Source organism: Emys orbicularis, chromosome 11, assembly GCF_028017835.1.
Source record: "Emys orbicularis isolate rEmyOrb1 chromosome 11, rEmyOrb1.hap1, whole genome shotgun sequence".
Classification (NCBI taxonomy): Eukaryota; Metazoa; Chordata; order Testudines; family Emydidae; genus Emys; species Emys orbicularis.
The window spans coordinates 50,871,767-50,894,878 of NC_088693.1; the positions used below are offsets into that span (position 1 = coordinate 50,871,767).

At 41.0% G+C, this 23,112-nt stretch overlaps 1 protein-coding gene across 1 annotated transcript in view; it reads left to right on the forward strand.

Annotated features, from left to right (window-relative positions):
- The window catches only part of COL3A1 (collagen type III alpha 1 chain), a 69,748-nt gene extending 48,815 nt beyond the window's left edge, over positions 1–20,933 (forward strand). Inside the window, exons 25-51 of the mRNA XM_065413703.1 lie at positions 42–95; positions 211–264; positions 1,378–1,431; positions 1,915–1,968; positions 2,635–2,679; positions 2,797–2,895; positions 2,999–3,106; positions 3,568–3,621; positions 4,555–4,608; positions 4,715–4,768; positions 5,485–5,538; positions 6,038–6,145; positions 6,306–6,359; positions 6,878–6,931; positions 8,543–8,704; positions 8,842–8,949; positions 10,570–10,677; positions 11,161–11,214; positions 11,377–11,484; positions 12,393–12,446; positions 12,556–12,663; positions 15,768–15,821; positions 16,038–16,145; positions 16,820–17,105; positions 18,673–18,860; positions 19,012–19,254; positions 20,787–20,933. Coding sequence (XP_065269775.1) covers positions 42–95; positions 211–264; positions 1,378–1,431; positions 1,915–1,968; positions 2,635–2,679; positions 2,797–2,895; positions 2,999–3,106; positions 3,568–3,621; positions 4,555–4,608; positions 4,715–4,768; positions 5,485–5,538; positions 6,038–6,145; positions 6,306–6,359; positions 6,878–6,931; positions 8,543–8,704; positions 8,842–8,949; positions 10,570–10,677; positions 11,161–11,214; positions 11,377–11,484; positions 12,393–12,446; positions 12,556–12,663; positions 15,768–15,821; positions 16,038–16,145; positions 16,820–17,105; positions 18,673–18,860; positions 19,012–19,254; positions 20,787–20,933 — 2,628 coding nt within the window. The remainder of the gene's footprint in view (positions 1–41; positions 96–210; positions 265–1,377; positions 1,432–1,914; positions 1,969–2,634; positions 2,680–2,796; positions 2,896–2,998; positions 3,107–3,567; positions 3,622–4,554; positions 4,609–4,714; positions 4,769–5,484; positions 5,539–6,037; positions 6,146–6,305; positions 6,360–6,877; positions 6,932–8,542; positions 8,705–8,841; positions 8,950–10,569; positions 10,678–11,160; positions 11,215–11,376; positions 11,485–12,392; positions 12,447–12,555; positions 12,664–15,767; positions 15,822–16,037; positions 16,146–16,819; positions 17,106–18,672; positions 18,861–19,011; positions 19,255–20,786) is intronic.
- Positions 20,934–23,112: the final 2,179 nt, after the last annotated feature.

Below are 23,112 nucleotides of genomic sequence, written 5' to 3' on the forward strand. Positions count from 1 at the left end.
AACATGCATTTTAAATATGTCTGGTCTTTCCCTTTTTAAAGGGTGCGCCAGGTAAGAATGGAGAAAGAGGTGGCCCTGGATCCCCTGGCACACAGGTCAGTTTCATTTATCAGCTTCTCTTTAGTAGTAATTCACAATGTCCTCTGTGATTTTAATCCTTTTAAAAATTGCACTGATCCATAATCACAGTCTAATTTTGTGATTTGATAGGGTCTTCCTGGAAAGAGTGGTGATGTCGGCATCCCAGGTCCTCCAGGAGTCGCTGTAAGTGCAATGTCCAGTGTCTCAAAAAATAAAAATCTTGGAACAGCTGATTTATTTTCTGTAAAAAACACGTGTTAATATTTCCCAAACACTCTTCAACTGCCTAGTGCTGGCGGTCAGCAAAGGGAGTGTGAACCTTGAGAGAGAACATTTTCTTATCTGATAGAGAGAGAAATTTCCCATTAGTTAGGAAGACAGAAACACCTGCTGGACTCACTTGTCTTTGTTTGTTTGTTAATAAGTACTCGATAGTTTGTTAAAGATAACTAAGACAGAAGTTCTGTTGATATAAACTGAAGTGAATGGAGCTGTGCCAATTTAAACCAACTAAGGATTACTGGAGAAATTTACAATTTCCTTTGGCAGTTTACCAGTGCTAAAGTTAGGTAACCTGGGTGCTGTATTAGGCATGTCTATGAAGGTAGTCTTTCTGCTGGAATTTTAGCTGATGATAAGAGAGGAAAGATGGAAAGAATCTTAGCATGAGCTCGCAGAGGTACTGGCCTCAAGAATTCACAGTGCCTCTTGAATGCAGCAGTATGAGCATGGATGAGTTTGACAAGATGGCTTCCCCCTTTAGAAGTGGCACATAGCAGTGCTTCCCTGTCTACCCGCTCCTTCTGTGAAAGCTAGCAGAGCTAGCCTAGAGTAGAAATTTCATTTAGGGCAGCACAAGGAGTGCCATTATGTGATCTCTTCCTCCATCCCCCAGTGACTTACTCACACAGTTGAGTCCCTTGTGTATTGGAAAGACAGCCATAAAGCAACTTGTGAATATCTTGGGAAGTTTTAATATTTTTGATTTTTTTATACTACTTTCACAGTAGGCTTAATGTTGCAGACCTTATTCATTGTAAAAAAAACAAAAAACAAAACAAAACCTTTGACTTTAATAGTTTTGTGAGAGTACAGTCAGCAAGATCAGAAGGGTCTGATAGTTACAGGACAAAAGCTCAGTGGTGCTAATGGTTCACTTTTATGTTTTCATTTTTGTCTAATTTTGTGGCTTAGAATATATGTGGCATTTTAATTACAATATGCATATGTTAAGAATTCTTTTATGTGATAGAATGATGTTGATGAATTTTGTGTTGCTTTTTTGTTTCCTTCCAGGGTCCTCCTGGTGAAAAAGGAGAGGCGGGATCTCCAGGTCCATCTGGCTTCCAGGTACTGTTCATTTCTTTTATTGCTTCCAATGCAATTTTTTAAAACAAGCTAACAAATAAAGAAGTAGAACTTAAATATTTCAGTTAGGACTTGTTTTCTCATGTTTTGAAGTGAGAAAGGTCAACCAAGATCTTCATGTAAGTTAGCTAATCAATATCTGGCAAGCCTGACTGACATCACGAAGAATGATGATGGATCAATGGGTTATCTATATCTGAATCTCTGGCTTTCCAGTTACACCTTCCTCATTTGCAAAATATTAGATACAATTACAGAATTAGTTCTGTGTCAACATTTTCTCTGACTTTGGAGAATGCACAATTTAGGTTGGAAATCTTCAGTTAAAATAGATAGCTCTCAGGACAGTTGTTCGGATTCTGCTTTTCTCTAAATCACCATGAAATATCAATCATATATAGATATTTCTATCTAGGTGTATATATAAAATATTTATTTATGAAGTGGTGTCTTTAATTTAAACAGGGATTACCCGGTACTGCAGGTCCACCTGGAGAGAGCGGAAAGCCTGGAGAACCAGTAAGTTGTCCTTTCATTTTTTGGAAATCAAGAAATCAAAACACGAATATAAGAACAGCAATTCCTTTCAGGCCCCCTTTTCAGATGCAGAACACCTTACACATAGAGGAATCTGTATTTTTGTGTTCTGGGAAGCTGTGATCCATCACAGGGTCTTTGTGCCTCAGCACTGAAGGCCTTATTGAGAGTGGGTGGGTTGGACGGATGCAACTAGAAGGTTGGGGATTTGTTCAGTGTATCCATGATAGCGAATCTATTGGCCAACCCCCTATCAGAGTATGAAGGGGGTGGAGCAGATACCGTGGTTACTGAAATCATGATGAAATCTGTCATACTGTGGGCACATGTGAGCTAACAGTCTGATACAATTGCCTCATCTCCCTTTTCTACCCCAGAGATACCACCTGAAAACACGCCCTATGACAGCACTCTTAAACCTGAGGAGGCCACTATATTTTGACATCCATCTCTGGAAGTACCATCTTCTTGAAAATGGTATTTCCCAGAATTAGATCATAATAGGAGCCAAACAGAGGTAGTTTGTATGATCACTATCAGGGGTAAAATGTGAAGGAAATGAGATGCCAAACACCATTTTTTTGAGATAGGTTTACTGTGTAAAATGTAAAGTATATGAGTTAATAATATTTCTTGAATTGTAAACAGGGACAAAGAGGTGAAAATGGAGCCCCTGGACTCCCGGGTACTAAGGTAAGCATTGCAACAATATTTCCATGATTAAATATTTGAAGGAGAGAAGGTAAATAAATGCAGAACCATGATACAGGCCTTGTGAACAAAGAACTAATGCATGTTTCTTTATGGCAGGGTGAAAATGGTCTCCCAGGTGAACGTGGTCCACAAGGTCCTCAAGGTTCTCCTGGAGCAAGAGGTGGAACAGGTCCTCCTGGCCTAGAAGGTGGCAAGGTACCTACTTTATGCTCAAACCCTTCACTGTGTTACATGAATCATTCAGGTTCATTCAGGTGCACCTTCAAATTTTATCTATATTTCCCCATTACACTTCTAGGGTCCTGCTGGTGCACCTGGCCCTCCTGGTAGTGCAGGGCCACCTGGTTTGCAAGGAATGCCAGGAGAGAGAGGAGGTAACGGAAATCCTGGACCCAAAGGAGAGAAGGTGACAACTCTTTTTCTCCTACTAATTTTGTGAAATTACCATTTTAGCTTCATACCAAGCAGTAGGTTTGTGCTGAGTACCTACAGTTCCTAACTGACTTCAGTGAGAGCTAAAGACACACAGCATCTATGCAAATCAGGACACATATTTTAAAAGGACTACAGTATGTGAAAATGCTGAAGGATTCTCGGCTGGGTGTAAATCGGCATAGCGCCACTGAAGCCAATGAAGTGATACCAATTCGCACCGAAGGAGGATCTGGCCCATTGTTTCTGCTCCTGTGTGTTGAATGGATTTTGAGTTTTACAACTGATTTCCATGTCTGACTGTGTATTCTTAGGCAGAATGTTATACTGAATGCCAGATTTGCATTGCCACAGTTAGAAAATCCAGTTATCACAATACCCTTGTGACACTTTCCTCAGTAATTTTCTAAATCCCTTTTGATTTATGTTTGACAGGGAGAGCCCGGTGGCAGAGGTAGTGATGGCTTCTCTGGTAAAGATGGACCAAGGGTGAGTATAACCTCTCATAATGTATGAACATTCTTATTACATGTGACTCAGCTTCAACAGCTGTTGAAGAGTCATTTACAATGCAAGTAAAGTTCTAATGAATGACCATCATTTTGACGTGAACAACAAACCTCATCATGTCCAGGGGAAATGATTTTGTTAGTGCAAGTTTATATTTGTAAAAAAATTAGATTTAATCCTTGTTCTCATAACTTACATTTTTGATCGTGCAGGAAGATGATATAGTATAAAATAGAATCTTGAAGCTTACAGATAAATAAGATTCAGTTACTTGGGGAAAACATCCAGATAAAAGTTGCTGCTGGCTTCTCCAAAGTTAGCTGGCTGAAGAGGACAAGACTGAGGTGTGGGGGAGAGGAGTATATAAAGACTTTATGAAGAATACTTCTACAGCATGTTATATATAGTAACAAGATGAAATATGCAACTTCATCCAGCACATGAAATAAACCAGGCATGGGGCATCAACATGCTGAGTCACAATAAATATAAAAAACTAGTTTATGTGAAAGTTATGGTTGCCAAGGTATGTTAAATTTTCAGCATTAATAATGTAGTCATTTGATTGTGCCCACTGAACTCAGTGCCAATAATAGAGTATAAAAATGGATGATGGACTATGGAATCATGAGAAATTTGGTAAATTGTCTGAAGGTAAAGCTAAGTGAATGGGTAACTTCCAGTGAGTACCAATGGAAAGACTCCCATTGACTTCAATGGACATTGAATCAGGCCCTATATTGGGAAAACAAAGTCAAGATGTGTACGCAATCCATCAAAGTGTCAATGTAATAGAGAAGTAGATTATCTGCTATTAAAATAACTAAAAAGTCATATATATATTGAGAGTGAGATGCAAGTTTTATTGATCACAATACATGAAAATAATACTGTTATTTTCTAATTGTGTAGGGTCCTGCAGGTCCCATTGGGCCCCCAGGTCCAGCTGGCCCACATGGAGATAAGGTACTTTATAACCTTGTGTTGAAATGAGGGCTTTTGTATATATGTCTGAGATTTCCTCCTTAGATGGAGGAATAATTCTTAAACAAACATCTTTCCGTTCTTTCAGGGAGAACCTGGGTCAGCCGGACCCCCTGGTCCTACAGGTGCCCGCGGTGGTCCTGTAAGTGATCGTCCTTTTAGTTCAGTCTTAACTCTACTGTAGATTCTATTTCCTGGGACAGATTCAGCTCTACAGTTAAGTGATGTCTTCAAGAACAGATGGGGCCTGATTTCAAAAGGTGCTGAGCACCTGCATCTCTTACTGACTTCAGTGAGATTTGTTCGGGCTCAGAACTTCTGAAAATCAGACCACTTATTTTTAAAGCTATGAAAGATACCAGAGAAGTGGGAGAAAGTCTGAGATGCACAGTTTCTTGGTATTTTCATCTCTGGTGGAAAATATCACTAAATAAATGAATAAAATTAAATCCTGAAAGTTTTAAACTATTAGTTTGTTTAATGGCCTAATTTTGTATGTTTTCTATTTTAATAATTAAGTAAACTTTTCAAAATTCACTTATTTTGTGGTTTTCCTTTTCATTTTGATAAAATGGGCCAGATTTTGATCTCAGTTACACCAGGGTGAAACTGGAATAACTGCACTGAGGACTTACATGGATGTAACTGAGAACAGGATTTGGCACAATGCTGATAATTATCAAGAGTGACATAATTAAACAGTTTGAAAGTATAAAGTTCAGTAACCACATTTTAATTTTATTTCAAGTAGAGGCATGATAGAATAACATGATCCATGTTCTCCAAAGAGTTCTCACACATGAAGTGTGAAGAATATTTTTCTCATTCTTACATCTAGGATATGTTTCCTTTCTGCAGGGTGATCGAGGTGAACAAGGCCCCCCTGGACCTGCTGGCTTCCCTGGAGCCCCCGTAAGTATAAATACCAAACAAACTTGATACTCAATTTTTATTTTTAATTCATGTTAGTAATAACTGACCATATTCATGTCCATCTTAGAATGATTTACCAAGCATGGCATGACAAACTATAACTCTATATTCCATTTCTACATTTAATATGTATTTTTAAGTATTTCCCTTGCTTACTTAAATAGCCATACTTCAAGATTCCCATCCCCCTTCCCTATCAAATTCTCTTTAGTGAGATTTAGAGCAAGAGACACCTATCAATACCAGAGTGCAACCAGAGCTGAGTTTCTAAATTGTGTGTCAGCTCCTTAGACACGAGAATCTGGGTCTTGGTTCTGATCTCACATTGGATTTATATTATCCATTGCCTTCAATGGATTTATAACTTATAGCCATGTATTCTTACTTAACAAGTGGATACATCCAAGGAAACTCAACTACCTTCTGTCTCATAGCCCTTTTAACAAAACATAATTTATAAGAATTTATTTGAATACAGGGACAAAATGGGGAACCTGGTGGAAAAGGAGAGAGAGGCCCTGGTGGTGAAAGAGGTGAGCCTGGTCCCGCAGGAGCTGCAGGTCCTCAAGGAGGCCCTGGTGCACCAGTAAGTATTCATTGCTACCCAAATTCAACTTCAAATTTCATTCAGTTGTGAGATCAGTTTGAGCTGTTTGAAATATATAATGAATTGACACATCTTAGAATCTTATCTGTTGTTGGCTGTTTTTCATATCAGGTTACAATATTCTTTTCATTCACTGTAGGGTCCAGCTGGTTCCCAAGGAGCAAAAGGAGAGCGTGGTGCTCCAGGCGGCCCTGTAAGTATTATCCTTTTCTATCAGTAGACAACACTGCTGATTATTATTGGGGCAACAACTCCAGCACGATCTGCAGCAAGCACAGGGCATTGGTGGTCTTGGACTGGCTTTGGCATAACAAACTTCTCCTGCACAGGAGTAGGCTGGAGTAACTAAGCAAAACCATCTATGGCCTACTCCAGGTCACCTGCTATTTTGAGCTGAAAGACCTCCTTGACAATTTTTCTTAGACACTGAGATATAGCTGAGATCGTCTAGTGCCAAAAGTTAACATTGGGACTGTATGTTTAGTTATCATGGAAATTTATTCAGCCCTTGTATAAAATGGCTAAATATCACCCAGCATTGCTCTGTTCCTTGCCTAACGCCTTTGCCATGATTTTGAAACCACAGCAGAGATGTATTGTGTTAGGAAACTCAGATACCAATCAAACTTCTGATAGTCCCTCATCCTTTTTCTTTCATGTTTTGTTACCAATGTTTTTAAATTGACCACTACGCTTACTTATGCTTTTCAGGGTACATCTGGTTTCCCAGGTGCTAGAGGCCTGCCTGGTCCCCCTGGTAATAATGTAAGTGTATACTTACCTTGCTGTTATATCAAACTCATATCACTATTACAGTACATTGACATAAATAATACACAAGAAGTATACTGAAATTAAAGTTGTTTCTTTGTCTTAACTTCACAAAAATGGGCTTATCCCCATCTCACTTTGCTTTGGATGGCAATTCTTTCATTTCTTGTCCCGATAGTTCTTGTACTTGCTCCACCAAAGCTTATTGAACTCAGTGAGGTCTCTCCATTAACTCCAGTAGAGTTTGGATTATTTATTTATCTGTTTATGGTGGTCATACATGTCCTATTCTCTCTCTTGCTCTTTATGATGCAATAAATGTACAGTTTAGGATCTTGACTTGAAGTGTTTTCTTTTCACCCAAAGCCTCCTTTTTTTCTAACAGTGATTTTAAATTGTGTTCCATAGATCACAGTTGATCCTTTGGGCCCTTTTTGGTTGCCTGCAGAATGAAACAATTTTAGAACCAAGCAATTAGAGGTAGGGGTATTTGGAAGGAAGATGGTCCATAAGAGCATCATTCCCTTATGGAGGTGGCCCACAATATGAAGATCAGATAACTGCAAATCTACACTATCCCATTATAATCACTATTTCCTGCATATTACACTTTCCCAAATTTTTGTAGACCATCTCTGTCCCAAGAAAAACTATTCTATATTACACTTGTTCACACCATATGCACCTTCTTCTACCATAAATACTAGACTATGACTTTGGATTCTTTTTTTTTAAACAAACTGAAAAATTGACATGGCAAAAGTTGGATAAATCAGCTAAATTCCATTAAAAAAATTAGCATTTACCCACAGTTACCATAGTCATACCAAGTGAGAAATGACATAAAAGTTCCTGCTTCCTGTCACACCATGAGATTTTTCTTAACAGATTTTTTATGTCTTTTCAATATTCCATAGTCACAGTCAGACCCAAATCAGAGTTCTGCTTAGAACTCTGATTAGAAAATCATGACCATGAGAAGAATATTTATATATAATCCACCCCCAGTAAATACTGGATAATAAAATTCACATTTTTTGCCCTTATCTAAAGCCCTGTGAAGCCCACAGGAGTATTTCCATTGATTTCAGTGGGTTTTGGATCTGACTGTTTATTGAAAAGATTTCATTGCACACATGTCCCATCTCTTTGATACCGGGCACCCCATTCCAGGGCTATGATACAGTGACAGCAAGAGTACTAGAATCTGTTCTGGGTGGGTGATTCCAGAAATCAACCACTACCATCAATATGTAGGAATCCCTCTGGCAGAGCCCTAGTATAAAAAAATGCAGTTCCACTTCCACCCAAGACTTAAAATATCGAGAGAAAAAAAATCTAGATTTAGGTGAGGGGATAGGCTTTTATATAAAAGCAGGCCAGCCTTTCCAAATATAGGTGCCTAAAGCGAGGCACCTAAGTCCGCATTTAGACACCAAAACAAGTGATGTATTTTGCATAGGTGCTGAGCTCTCACAGCTCCCACTTACTTTAATGGAAAATGATCTGTGTTAAATTGATCATGATGAAGTAGTATATAGTGTTGACACATCTAGTATATTTGATATTGTATCTGAGTCATCTCTCTTTAAAATTCATTTATAGGGCAATCCAGGGCCACCTGGTAATGTTGGAGCTCCTGGAAAGGATGGTGGTCCTGGTCCAGCGGGTAGCACTGGTCCGGCTGGTAGCCCTGGAGGTGCTGGTCCTAAAGGTGAGCCTGGCCAACCAGGTGAAAAAGGTTCACCAGGTTCACAAGGAGCAGTGGTAAGTAAATTATTTAGCGGTGTTCATTAAACCTGTGAATAGGAATTTAATAAGTATGTCATAAACAGAAGATAATGATTCAAAGCCATGTTTTAACTGAGTACCTAACACTTATTTATTTGAAATATTGTTGACAGGGTCCACCAGGTTTACCAGGCTCCTCAGGTATAGCTGGTCAACGTGGTAGTGTGGGACTGCCAGGCATTGCTGGCAGACCAGGTACTCCTGGCCAACCTGGCCAAAAGGTAAATGAAGGCTTATTGACGTAATTTACCCTCAAAGATAATGCAGCTGACATCATGCAGTAAATATCTAATAGAGCTTCAGCCTTTCACAGAATCACAGAAATGTAGAGCTGGAAGGGACCTTGAGATGTTTTCAACTCCAACCCCCTGTTCTGAGGCAGGACCAAGTAAACCTAGACCATCCCTGACAAGTGTTTATCTAATTTGTTCTTAAAAAACCTCCAATGATGGGGATTCCACAATAATCCTTGGAAGCCTATTTCAGAGCTTAATTACCCTTATAATTAGCAAGTTTTTCCTAATATTTAACCTACATCTCCCTTGCTGCAGATTAAGACCATTACTTTTTGTCCTACCTCCACTGGACATAGAGAACATTGATCACAGTCTTCTTTATAACAGCCCTTAACATATTTGAAGACTGCTGTGAGGTCCCCCTTCAGTCTTGTTTTCTCAAGACTAAAGATGCCAGGTCAAGACTAAAGATGCCAGGTTTTTTTTTAACCTTTATTCATAGGTCAAGTTTTCTAAACCTTTTATTATTTTTGTGGCTCTTTTCTGGACTCTCACCAATTTGTCCACATCTCTCCTAATGAGTGGCCCCCAGAATTAGACATAGTTTAATGACAATCCTGAATTCCACATGTAATGAATGTGACAAACTTTCTTGATAATAGGCCAAATCCTGAAGTCCTTATATGGTTTGGATTTAGGCAAATTCCAACTGATGTCAAAGCTGAGTGAAAATTGAGTAGGGACTTCTACATTTGCTCCAGTAGTTAGAGAATGGCATGAACTGTAAAGTTACTCAAAAATAACAGGAGTACTTGTGGCACCTTAGAGACTAACAAATTTATTAGAGCATAAGCTTTCGTGGGTGGGTTGTAGCCCACGAAAGCTTATGCTCTAATAAATTTGTTAGTCTCTAAGGTGCCACAAGTACTCCTGTTATTTTTGCGGATACAGACTAACACGGCTGCTACTCTGAAACCTGTAAAGTTACTATCCAGACTAAATTTCCCCTGTATTGAATGGTACTTGAATCTGGGGTTGTCTTTGATCTCTACTACTAATATTCTTGGATTGTTCTGAGGATTATCTAAAAAGATATGAACATCCTCACACAACTGAAAAACAGAATAATTCACTAGTAAATCTTCATAAAATGCATCAAAACTCTGACACATCATGTCTCCAGTTGTACCACACTTCTCTGTTCTCTTTAACCCATCATTCAATGGAAAGGCCCATGCAATTCATGAGTAGTTCTTCAGTATTAACGTCACTCATTACCAGCTATTCATTTGCTTAATTCTCATTATGTACCTTGCTCAAAAAATATAAAAACATCACTTTCAGACCCTCACAGAAGTTGTTCATCCCACAGCTGTTGGGCCAAATTCTGTTCTTATTTATTCCATTGTAATCAGTGGAGTGGCACTGGATTTTCACCATTGTAGCTCTACTGAAGTTAATTCACTCCTTCCTGGTCAATGTTTTTGCACAGGACGTTGCAATTGGTTGAGGAGGGGAGGAAAGAAAGTGAGACCAAGAACTGCATAATTTGATGACATTACAAAAAATCAATATGTAATGAACCCATTTCATTTTTCTATTCAGGGTGAAGATGGTAAACCAGGCAGCAATGGTAGCCCAGGAGAACGTGGCGCTCCAGGTCTACAAGGTCCTCCTGGTCAGACTGGACTAGCTGGAGAATCTGGCAGAGATGTAAGCAGATATTTCAGATTTTCATGCTAGACTGTGAATTATACACAGGCTTGTGTAAGGGGGAACTACAGTGGATTTAGAATCTCTCCCTGAACAGCCTGGTGCATAGGGGAACTGGGCCAACACCATTCTCATTTAAAAGGATGCAGCCAGTTCCCCGTAGTCCAGCCTACCCACTCTGTAGGCCATGGTCCTATCCTAATTGGTGTCAACCAGAGGAACACTCCCTTCACCGTTACAAGCGCAGGGACTGCCACTGTGACAGGTCCTTATAAGGGGGCAATATCAATCTCCTGGCATGCTGTCTTCCTGTAAACCTGCAGAAGGACTGCCTACAACCTGGTCCTCTCTGTGAGGGCTGCATTTAAATCATTTCTGTCTCTCTTCTTCTTTTGAGGCGCATTATCATGATTAAGTCAAAAACATGTTGGCTATGCCATAATGCTGCAAATATTTAAACTTTTACCTCTCCGTGTTTTTCAGGGTAACCCTGGAACAGATGGCTTGCCAGGTCGTGATGGATCCCCAGGAACCAAGGTATCTATGGCATGTATAGATTGCCAATCCCTGAGGTGTGTAGGTATTGATCTGTACTGCACCTGCTATCTCTGCGGCATCAGTGAGGTGTTGGTTGCATATGCACTATGTTGTAATAAATAGATATGTTTTTGATGCTGGCTGTTGTGAATGTCTCTGCAGGGCGATCGTGGTGAAAATGGTGGTCCGGGTGTACCTGGTGCCCCTGGACATCCTGGGCCCCCAGGGAACATTGGTCCAGCTGGAAAAACAGGTGAAAGAGGACATCCGGTAAGTGCAAACACCACAAAAAGCACCTAGTGTCCATTTTGTATTGTTTTACCGGGTGCAATCTGTTTTATACACTAACAGATAGCACAGGAGTGTGGAAGAGTCAAACTCTGTCTGTCTGTCTGTGGCAGTGAAAGGCTCTGGCTGGGGAGAGGCAGCAGGGAAAGTCTTTCACTGTGGTGGGGAAAGGTTCCAGCAGTAGATCCTACACTGCTAAAAATATCAGTGTAGACACAGGAAGGCACTGCTTGGACAAATAGAGAGCCATATAGGGAATATATCCCAGGCATCAGGGGTCTAGGGCACTCTATTCACTTAAGCAGTGCCTCACTGTCTACACTTCTGTTTATACCTGGGCGTGCAATATACTCTACATGCTGCCATAAGTACAGACCTACCAAAATCATAAATAGCTATGCACAATTTAAGCTCAAACCCATTTAGTAGTTGTTTTTGATGCCACATAGTCAATAAGCCAACCAGACTGTCTTGCTTTACAAACTATGCTATGCCTGTACAGCACTAGCAATATTATAATAGCTGAGGGAGTTGCACACTTTGGAAAAGCCCAACCTCTCACCAAATGTTGGTGTTCTACTGTATTAGACCCAAGTGCCTCCTGAGAGGAGCCAAATTCACTTGGATTCAACACCTTGCACATGAGGCCTGGTCTCATGTATCAAAGGGATAGTTTAAGTGGATCTGGTTATCAAGTAGATTTTGGAATCTTTGTTACCAAATAATATAAGAAACTTATCAATGAAAAGCTAAGCTCAATGACTACATTTTGTGGACATTCTCTCTAGTTTCTGACAAGCTCTAGTATTTGCACATACTGTCTCTCTAGAGAAAAGATCATGGCAATTGCATTTGATCATGAATATCTCTCATTCCTTTTTTGTCCCCAGGGTCCTTCTGGTCCCGTTGGCCCTGCCGGTCCTGCTGGTGCTCGTGGTGCTCCAGTAAGTCCCCCTTTAAAGCACTTGGAATATCAGCTCTGCCATTTTCTGGTTTTGACAATTTCTCCTACTTATTTTTATATCCATTTTTATTAATAATCTATTTTTAAAGGGTACCCAAGGTCCTCGTGGTGACAAAGGTGAAACTGGTGAGCGTGGCAGCAATGGCATTAAGGGTCATAGAGGATTTCCTGGTAACCCAGGTTCCCCTGGTCCCCCTGTAAGTATTATGTTGAATTTTATACTAAGGCTATAATTCTTCTTTCAATTACAGTGATTCAGTGCCAGGTAACAGAAAAAGAATTCAGCTATATGTAATTTACTAAAGCATCTGTGTATTTTAAATATTAAAGGCAATCAGTAGTCTTGATCCCCATGTTACACCAAGGGGAGACAAGGATGAATAAAGATCTGAATGGATTCGTTAGGTTCCTAAGACGCAAAACTGTTTAGGGTAAATAATATTCACGTTTATGTTCTGTGTCTTTCTCAGAATCCTAGTGTTTTTCTCTTGAGATTTTCAAAGATGCCTGTGGGATTTGGCTGCCCAGTTTTGGCTAGAAATTAATGGCAACTGGATATCCAAATCCTTAATTTCGGTTTGAAATATACCACCCTTAGAGTCTGAAAACTGGATTTTTTGTTGCCCTGCAATTTGTGTAGTCAGGGCCGGCTCTAGGTTTTTTGCTGCCCCAAGCAAAAAAAAGCAAAAAAAAAATGTTGGCTGCCCCCCGTCCCAGCCCTGGGCTCCTCGCCGCACCCCCCTGCCTCCCCAGCCCTGGGCTCTCACCCTCCCCCGACCCGCACCCCCCTGCCGCCCCAGCCCTGGGCTCTCACCCTTCCAACCGCACCCCCCTGCCACCCCAGCTCTGGGCTCTCCCCCCCACACACACACACACCCTGCCGCCCCAGCTCTGGGTTCCCCCTACCCCCCCACCATTGACACCCCCCCCACCTGCACCCTCCTTCCGCCGCAGCCCTGGGTCACTGGTAACTCGCTCCCAGGGCAGGTCATTCAGCAGGAATTTTAGATGTGCACAGAACACAGACAGGATTGGTTCCCATATGGTTACAGAACTGCAGTAAAGTGGAACAATTTTCAGCTTGTGTGATTGGAGGATATCTGGATGCATATTATAAGACTGTCCTACATAAATGAGGAAAAGTTGAGGTGCCTTTATTATTCTTTTGTTCCACTCTTTCTTTCTATGGGGAATTTGCCAATGCAATATCACTGTCTTCCTTTTAAACAAACAAACAAAAAAGGCAATGGCTGTTGAAAATAGCAATTCCAGTCCTAATAACCACTGGGAAGCATTTCTTGCTCAATTTTATCCTACTTTTTCTACAGCAAGTTACAGTGGATCAGTATATTTGATTTGGGAGAAATGAAGTAACAGCTGCCCAAACTGAACTTGAGCACTCCTGAATTTTGAGGTGTTCAAATTACAGGTGCTGGGGGGGAGGGGGGCGGCTGTGGCTCCGCGGGGGAGCACGGCAGCATATATGCAGCAGCGTATCTGGCGCTGCGCGAAGCCAGACACGCTGGTCTGAGTGGCACAGTAAGGGGGCTGGGGGGTTGGATGGGGAGGAGGTTCGGGGGGGCAGTCAGGGGCAGGGAGAAGGGGGGGTTAGATGGGTCAGGGGTTTCGGGGGGGCAGTCAGGGGACAGGCAGCGGTTGGATAGGCATGGGAGTCCCAGGGGTTTGTCAGGGGACAGGTAGGGGGTGGGGTCCTGGGGGGGGAGTTGGGGGGGTCTCAGGAGGGGGCAGTTGGGGACAAGGACCAGTGGGGCTTAGATATGGGGGGTCCGGGGAGGGGGTGATCAGGGGACAGGGAGCAGGGGGGTTGGATGGGTTGGGGTTTCTGTGGGGGGCAGTCGGAGGGAGTGGATGGTGGCAGGGTGGGGCTACCCTCCCTCCCCGTGGAGTGTCCTATTTTTTGAATGTTAAAATATGGAATCCCTACTCACAGTGCAGCTCTCCATTCACTGCAGCATGAGGTCTGAGCTTCCTCACTCCCTCCCCCTCTTTCCTGTTGGTAGTGGCCAAGGGAATGCTGGGAAATGTAGTTCTTTCCCTGCTCCAGGGCTGGCTCTATAGGCAGGGAGCTAACCAAGGAACTACAGCTCCCAGGACCCCCTGTTGGTTCTCAGCTCCCTGCCGCCCCTGCAAATGGGCTGCCCCAAGTACGTGCTTGCTTTGCTGGTGCCTAGAGCCGCCCCTGTGTGTAGTCATTTACGCCAGGCAAAGTGAGTATGAAATGCTACCAGATCAGAACTCTAGTATTTTACATGCACTGTGCACTCATTTTGTATTTTTATATTAATGACTACACAAGGCACAGGGCAACAAATAATCCAACCCTAAGTATTTATAATTGTCTTCACATCAGTCATATCATTCTGCATGAGAGAGATTTGTATTCAAAGGATTTTTAACTGTACAGCTTCCACTGACTCTAATGAGAATCTAGAGACCAAATCCCATGCAATGCTCTAAAAACTAATGGGTTATGTAATGTCATAGCAATGCCACATCTGTAATGGCAGACATGTAAAATCTAAATGTATAAAGGCCGATTAAAAAGCCATTAACCAAAATTTGCCATACTGTGGCATCTGATTTGCGGCTCACTACTCTCATGGACAGAGTGAAATCTTAACAGAGTTCCATTAAATTACATTTTTCAATAGGAAGCTATTAGCCCTATATGGTTTATTCCTTGGCAATTCATAAATAAATAAATGGTCATTTACTCTTAATTTATTTAAAATAATTGATGTTTGCAGAATCCATAAAAAAAATCCTGCAAATACCATAGTCAGCACTGCAGTTGTAACACCGACAGACCCCGGTCGTCGGGATCAAACTTGGGGCCTCTGGGGCTTAGTGCATGAGCCTCTACCACATGAGCTAAAAGCCAACTGGCTGTCAGCTAAGGCTGTAGAGCAGACTCATTTTATCGCTCTTTCTAAGTGGTCTCAGTGCCACTAGATGGAACAGAACACCACACCCAGAAGGTTTGTGGGTTACACAGTGATAGCTGTGTATTGCAATAGAATTAGGGCTTTATCCAAAGCCCACAGAAGTCAATGGGAAGACTCCCATTGGGCACTGGACGAGGCCTTATACTTTTTCTGATTAGAGAATGACAGGGTTTTATTTGTCATATCTGAGCTTGAAAAATCTTTTTTCAATTATTTGCTTTACATAAAAAAATCTTTAAAGTTATCTATTAAAATGATTACGCAAGGAGCATCACTGAGATTCCTGCTGCATCCAGTAGATTAGAGAATATTTATGACCCATCTTCTTTTAACAGGGTGCTCTGGGTCCACAAGGTGCAAATGGAAGTCCCGGAGCTATGGGAGCGAGAGTAAGTAACATTTCCTGATTAACCAAATCCAACTGTGTTAGAACGAATGTTTTGAACTAAAAATATGGCAACTGTCAAATGGCAAGAGCTAAAGAACCAGGAAGCACATGATAATTCATAAGAATTAAATGCTTTAAAATGCTTTCTAACATTTGAAATAATTCATAAATAACATACGGGATCTTTTACATTTAACCATGTTTGTCATTGTTCTAGGGTCCCCCTGGCCCATCTGGTCCTCCCGGAAAGGATGGTACGAGTGGTTACCCAGGCCCCATAGGTCCTCCAGGCCCTCGTGGTAATCGAGGTGAAAGTGGCTCTGCGGTAAGTGGACAGCAAGCACAACTTTCATTAAACAAACAACTCCTTTTTAATGATACATCTATCATTAAAAAGATGAACCTTTCTAACACTGTGCATGCTGGAACTACAGCTAATGTAGAATGTACCTACCCACTTAGGGCTGGGTACTGAGCACCAGGGGTTTGATCCAAGTCCACTGAACTCAATGGAGACATTTCATTCATTAGGCTTTTTGCTCAGGCCCCAGATAAGCACCAACATTTCCCATTTAATATGGGAGAGCAAAATCTCCTCTTCTCTTTAAAGCCTTGACAACTCTGCAGGCTAGTGTGAAGTAGAGGCAGGACTATAGCCTATTTTCCCCATTTGGGGAGGCTAGCACTCTCAGTTTAGTTCATTGCTTTTGTTCCTTAGCCATATTGTGGCTGCTCTGCGTACATGAGCTCCCAGCATCATCTTCATCTCTACAACTCAACTTGAACAGGGTTGCCCACAATTTGACACTGAATTAGGAAGAGGATGGGCTAAACTGGTCCCAGAGTGGCTAACAGTAGAGCTGAGTGAAAACAAAGCAATAAAGTTTTTTCTGTAACTAGCATTGTCCTTAGCTTTATATTTATGGTCCATACAGTAATTGTGTGGACTTGGGTCTGAGCCTGCAATCCTGACTCAGCATTATATTCTTTATTTCCTAGGGTTCACCTGGCCATCCAGGTCCCATGGGTCCCCCTGGACTTCCTGGGGCTCCTGGTCCATGCTGTGGGGGAGTTGATGGCCCTGGTCCTTCACCTGGTGACAAAGGACAATCATACCTCTACGGAGACCAGCCATCTGAAAACAAGATCAATATGAACGACATCTTATCTTCAATGAAATCAATTAACAACCAAATCGAAAACATCGTTAGCCCTGATGGCTCCCGGAAGAACCCAGCTCGTAACTGCAGAGACCTGAAATTCTGCCATCCCGAACTCAACAGCGGTATGTTAGATTTTTTGTTTGCAATATTGGTAACACCACCTGGATCTTGAATTGTTCTGTTTGCAGTGTGACTGTATTCTGAAAAACGAATATGGACCAATTGCATTGTCATGGCTGGCTTCTCATAGGTCACTAAAAGACTGTTTTCTAACTGCCAGTACCACAAAGTAAAGCTGGAATCTGAAGGTCCATGCGTCTGATGAAGTGGGCATTCACCCACCAAAGCTTATGCTCCAACACATCTGTTAGTCTTTAAGGTGCCACAGGACTCTTTGTTGCTTTTTACAGATCCAGACTAACACGGCTACCCCTCTGATACTTAAGGTCCATTTTGGTTCTCTTTCTTGTACATCATCATTAGTAATTGAGGGTCTGATCCAAAGCCCAGTGATATCACTGGAAAGATTCCTATTGGTTTCAGTGGAATTTGCTCAGGCCCAAAGTCACAGCAGGGCAAATCAGGCTCTGAGTGAGAACTGTGCAACCATATTTTCTTCAGATTATACCCTTGGTTTCACCCATGAAACTTTGTTGCTCCTCTACAGGCGTCAGAATTTTCTTTTTTTGAGTAGAACTACAATTTAATTGAATTTTGGGGGTGGGATGGGGGATGTGGGAAAGCCTCACTGAAAAAGATTTCTTATACGATGCATTATTTAACGCTCTCCCAATAATATAACATGACGTTTTACACCAAAAGCCAAAATATGAACCCAGCATGCAATGCTTCTCTTTATATCTGAAAAGTTGTTTTTGTAATTATCAAATTGAATCAAAACTTTATTTTCTAACTTATTTGGTTCTCTGATGGACAATAAATAACAAATGGTGTAAAAACAGTAACATAAAATCTAATTACAAAAAGATTACGCTTAATCGAAAGTTTTAGAGATGCTGTAATCTTTATCATGATCTGTTTTCCATAAAGTCCAAACACACAAAAATAAGCATTCTTCAAAATGCACAAATCTGCTGAAAAATAATTGTCATCATCCACTTACAGCATACCATTCCAAGAGCATAAAGTGTAGTAAATATATCTTCCATTATAATAACTTAAATACAAACTCGTGGAGAAATGAAACTATTGACATTTGAATGCTGACTTTAAAATCAAATTCACCATCAGCATATGAAGGGTGCAACCCCACTGTCATCAGTGGAGTCTTAGGCCAATAACAAATTTGCCCCCAAATTATTTGGGCCCTGATAGAACAAAGTACTTAGTATAAGTGATTTTTAAGCCAGGTCCAGGTCCATTGACTTCAATAAGACTTCTCAGATGCTTACAGTTAAATATCTGCTTAAGTCCTTTGCTGGCTGGGGGCCATAAATAACACAATTTTAAAGAAAGCTAGAATTTCTCTGACAAATCATCTTAGAGCATTTGAATCAGATCATACATTGTCTCTTTGTGCCATCTTAATTCTTCTCCTGGCTTGTCTTCAGTCAAAATTTCCATATCTCTTACTCAATGCAAGCATTTGAGACAGACATAAGCTTTAGAACATATGGGTAAAATAATCAAATTCCTCTCCTGATTTTCTGCTATTTTATGTCCCTCTAGGAGAGTACTGGATTGATCCTAACCAAGGTTGCAAGATGGATGCTATAAAAGCATACTGTAATATGGAAACTGGTGAGACATGCATCAGTGCTAATCCCAGCAGTGTGCCACGTAAAAACTGGTGGACCGGTTCAGGAGCTGAAAAGAAACACATCTGGTTTGGAGAGTCTATGAATGGTGGTTTCCAGGTAAGAAATATTAGATCTTCTCAATGAATAGCCTAGACAGCAATTCTTATATTTCATTCACATCACAGATAAGTAATACCATGGAATTAATTTAAACTAGTAAATATATCAGCAGTTAAAAATAAAGATTGTTTTGTGTGTTGTACCACAGTTCAGCTATGGAGATCCAGAGCTTCCAGAAGATGTTTCAGATGTGCAGATGGCATTCCTTAGATTGCTCTCTAGCCGTGCCTCTCAGAATATCACTTATCACTGCAAGAACAGCATTGCTTACATGGATCAGGCCAGTGGAAATGTTAAGAAAGCTCTGAAACTGATGAGTTCCACTGAGACCGAGTTCAAGGCTGAAGGAAACAGCAAATTTACATATGCCGTTCTGGAAGATGGCTGTACTGTAAGTACACGGGATTTTTGTAAGATAGCACCACGTATAGGGCTAGATGGGATCCTAGCCATGCAGGGATACAGGAAAGGGCAAAGACTCCCTCACCCATGGCCAGGGCTGGGTTGCAGCTGTGATGCTCAGATATCTCAGACAATGCACTCCAGAAGTTTGAGCAAGGTCGGACAGGGAATATGTGGAACCAATGCTGGTGCAGGTTTAGGTGGAGCCAACTGAGCTAGTTCACGTGGTTGGCCACTTGTGGGTATAGCATACTCTTTGCCAGCACAACCAAGGAATAGGCACTGGCAGGCATTATGCCACCTCCCGGGACCATGCTCTCTGTACTGGTTCTTGCTACAGGCTACATGCTAAAAACAGCTTTGAAATCAACAGCACTGTTTGTGGAGTAAGATGCTATTCAAAACTGTGCTTTACAAAGGTCTTCTTTTAGAGGCCCCCTTTTCTTTCTCCTTTCATCCAAGTCATGGTGCTGAAATTCTGATCCCACCCCAAACCTAATTCTATTCAATCCAAAGTGGAGCTGTTTGTTGAACTAAGAATTGATTATTAAGGGCTCGATTGTCCCAACCATGCAAAAATTCACATGGGAGAAAAAAAAACTGCACTAACACAGAGGTGGCCTATAGACAATTTAATCTCCCTTTGAGGTAGGTGCTTTGGCCTATGTTTCCAGGTAGCACTGTTCTATGACCATATATAGCTGGAGGGTACTGATGCCATCAAGTCTACTCATTGATGGATTCACTTGAGGCAGGACTGACATCATCCAGGATAAAGCCACAATTGAGGGAACTCCCGCTACTCTTTGGCAGTATGCTCAGCGCTGGCAGGTACCAGGAACAGGCAGGGAACCATCTGATAGCAACATGCAGGCAGCTAGTCTAAGCCTGTTGCAACAGCAAGTGATGAATGGCAGTTATGATCAAGCATGCCAGTTGAAGTGAATAACAGCAGTCTGTTTAGACAGCAGACACCACAATTGCTGGTCACTGCTGCAGTGATCTGAGGTCTCGATGGCACAAAAGATACCCACAGAAAGTGCAACTTAAAGTAATATGAGCCTGCTTTACATTGCAACCTTTTGCTGTCGTTTTTTCGCATGCATGAGACAAATGTGAAGTGCAGCTTATTTTTTCCTGTTTCCCTTTCCCGTGCTTACTAGCACATTTGTGCTCGTTGCACAAGGATGGGGGAGCATTTCTCAATGCTAGGCTGGAGCACTGCAGTGCCCCCTACCTGCTCTAAGCTACACAGACACCACATATGCCAGAGATCTGGTCACGGAGCTGTAGCCATCTGCTGATTGCCCCTTACCTGGCCCAGCATTCAAACACTAATTAAGAGCTATTCTAAACATATGCCTTTCCAAGAAGATAATGATTAGGGAAATGCAGTACTTTGAATGGTGCAGGGGATGGAACATCAGTGTGAGGAACAACAGGTGTGAAATTAAGTAAAATAACCTCCTTGTAAAACTATACTGGATTTCTCTAAACTGATTTTCTCTTCAATTTTTGCAGAAGCACACTGGAGAATGGGGTAAAACAGTCTTTGAATACAGAACACGCAAGACAATGAGGTTGCCTGTGGTGGATATTGCTCCCATGGATATTGGTGGTCCTGATCAGGAATTTGGTGTGGACATTGGCCCAGTCTGTTTCTTATAAAATCAAGGATACTGCTTTTTCTAAAACCCCAGCAAGCAAATCCACACTCTCCTTTTGTTTTAACCTTGTCAACTGGTACAGGTGCTCAACTGTATCCCAGTTATTTATTTACAAATTTTCTGGAAAAAAAAGGTAATTCAACAAAGGGTTAATTGTTTTTAATTACACAAAGTACAATAAAAATGCTTTTTGCTTTTTTTAACCAAATTCCATCTTCAAAACATGTTTCCGTGGTGCTATAATAAAACTTCAACACTCAACAAAACAATACTGTCTTCTATTAGTTGAATGAAAGCCAATTTACACAGCACTGATTGTTCCCAGCATCAAAGTTTACCCTAAGACGCCGTCCGTAAAGATAGAAAGACTTCCCCGTTTCAACTACCTCAACATGGACAGAAACTGGGATGAGTTTGATGAGTTACAGCAAAAAACAAACAGCCAAATCAAAATACATTGGAATCTTTGGTTAATTCAAGGGAATTAGGTATACAATTGTATTTTTCTTTACTGATTAGTTTGAACACCCTAATGTTACAATCCAACAATAAAATTATGGTATTCTGTTTTCACGGGTGCTTCTATACTTTCCTGTCATTGCTGGTCAAGACCACTAAAATTAGGGAAGTGTAAAAGACTAATGTGATGGTGCTAATGTATTTTTCACTTCTAAATCTGCAAGACAGGTTTATTGACTTGCATTAAAGGATTAACAACAATTGTAAATGTCTCCATCAGAGATTAGGATTGGCATACTATTTTTGAGGTCATTCTCCCTTCACTCTGTAAAAGTCAAAGATGCAGAATTGTGAGCTTCTTTCATCACATTAACACATTTGTAGTGTTGAAGGTTAACCATCTTTGTAAGCTTTTATATTGTTGTTGGTCTTTTCCTTACAGAGACACATAATAAATATCTTAATAAAACTCCTCATTTTTCACCTTCACTATTTTTATCCTTCCCTCCCAACTTTACTAACAGGGAAGCAAAGTCATAACAGAGTTTTGCCAGAAAAAGGACTGAGTAATCTTTCCTCAAGCAAAATTGCAGGATTTCACCCAGTGAGTTTACAATTTAGTACTAAGAAATGGTACCTGCTGCACTAAAGTATTTTTTTACTTAGAAACTTAAAGTTAAAACTATCTGTGATCAGCTTTTTGGACTATCATTCTATAGGGTCAGTACTGAAAACCTGTTACACATGACAGACAGAAATGTCTGGTACTTTGAAAAATGATTTGTTCATGTCACAAATCCTTTGGAAGCTGCACTGAAACATGTAAATTCTGTGCAGTTGAAATTCAACCCCATGCTGAGGGCCAGCATAATGTCTTTACTGCAAATGCATGGAATATAAGCAGGGGATAGGCTTTATAGCGGTCAAGACTGAATTTTACCCCGGTAGAAATGGAGGGGTTGGGAAATGAGTGCAGAAAGCTACTGTAGAGGTGGTAATGTACATGACTGACAGTAAAATTTTGACTATCACACAGCATAGTATAGTCAACAATGATGCTCATTTGAATAGCGCACAGACCAGCAAAATGACTGTCATAATCTGACACATCTATATATTTTGTGCTGCTGAAGAGAACTTCTGCCTAGAAATCTGGACGAAACAACATTGATATAGCACATTATATCCCTTTTGTCTACTCTTAACTATTCATATTAATATGAGAGTTACCATTACTTTTAACATCAAAAATAAATGGTCTGATAGACTGTGACTTGGATTAGGTGCCTGTGCAAGGGAATAAGAACACCTTCCAAACCTCTACATGTGCTACTTAGCACTTGGGTCCAAGTGTTTAGGAATAAGTGGGGCTACTCACCAGTTTATTGCTTCCCTGGAGCAGGTGATGGGGTGGATCCACCTTCCCCAAGGCAGAACAACTGAATCCGAACATGATGGATAGTAATATGGCTTCTGGTATAGGTCAGCAGTAAGTTACTAGCCATCACTAGTAAAAGAGAAAGCAAAGGAGGAAATCAGACATACAAGTAGGTCTCTGCATCATAGTAGTGCCTAGTGCACTACCCTTTGCTCAGGGCTGTGCCTAAAGGCACAAATCAATGTAGGGTGGGATTTTCTAAAGTGATGAGCATTAGCCTACCATAGCTCCATTAATTTCAGTGGGCATAGAATTGAGGCAATGCTGGGTGCTTTTGAAAATC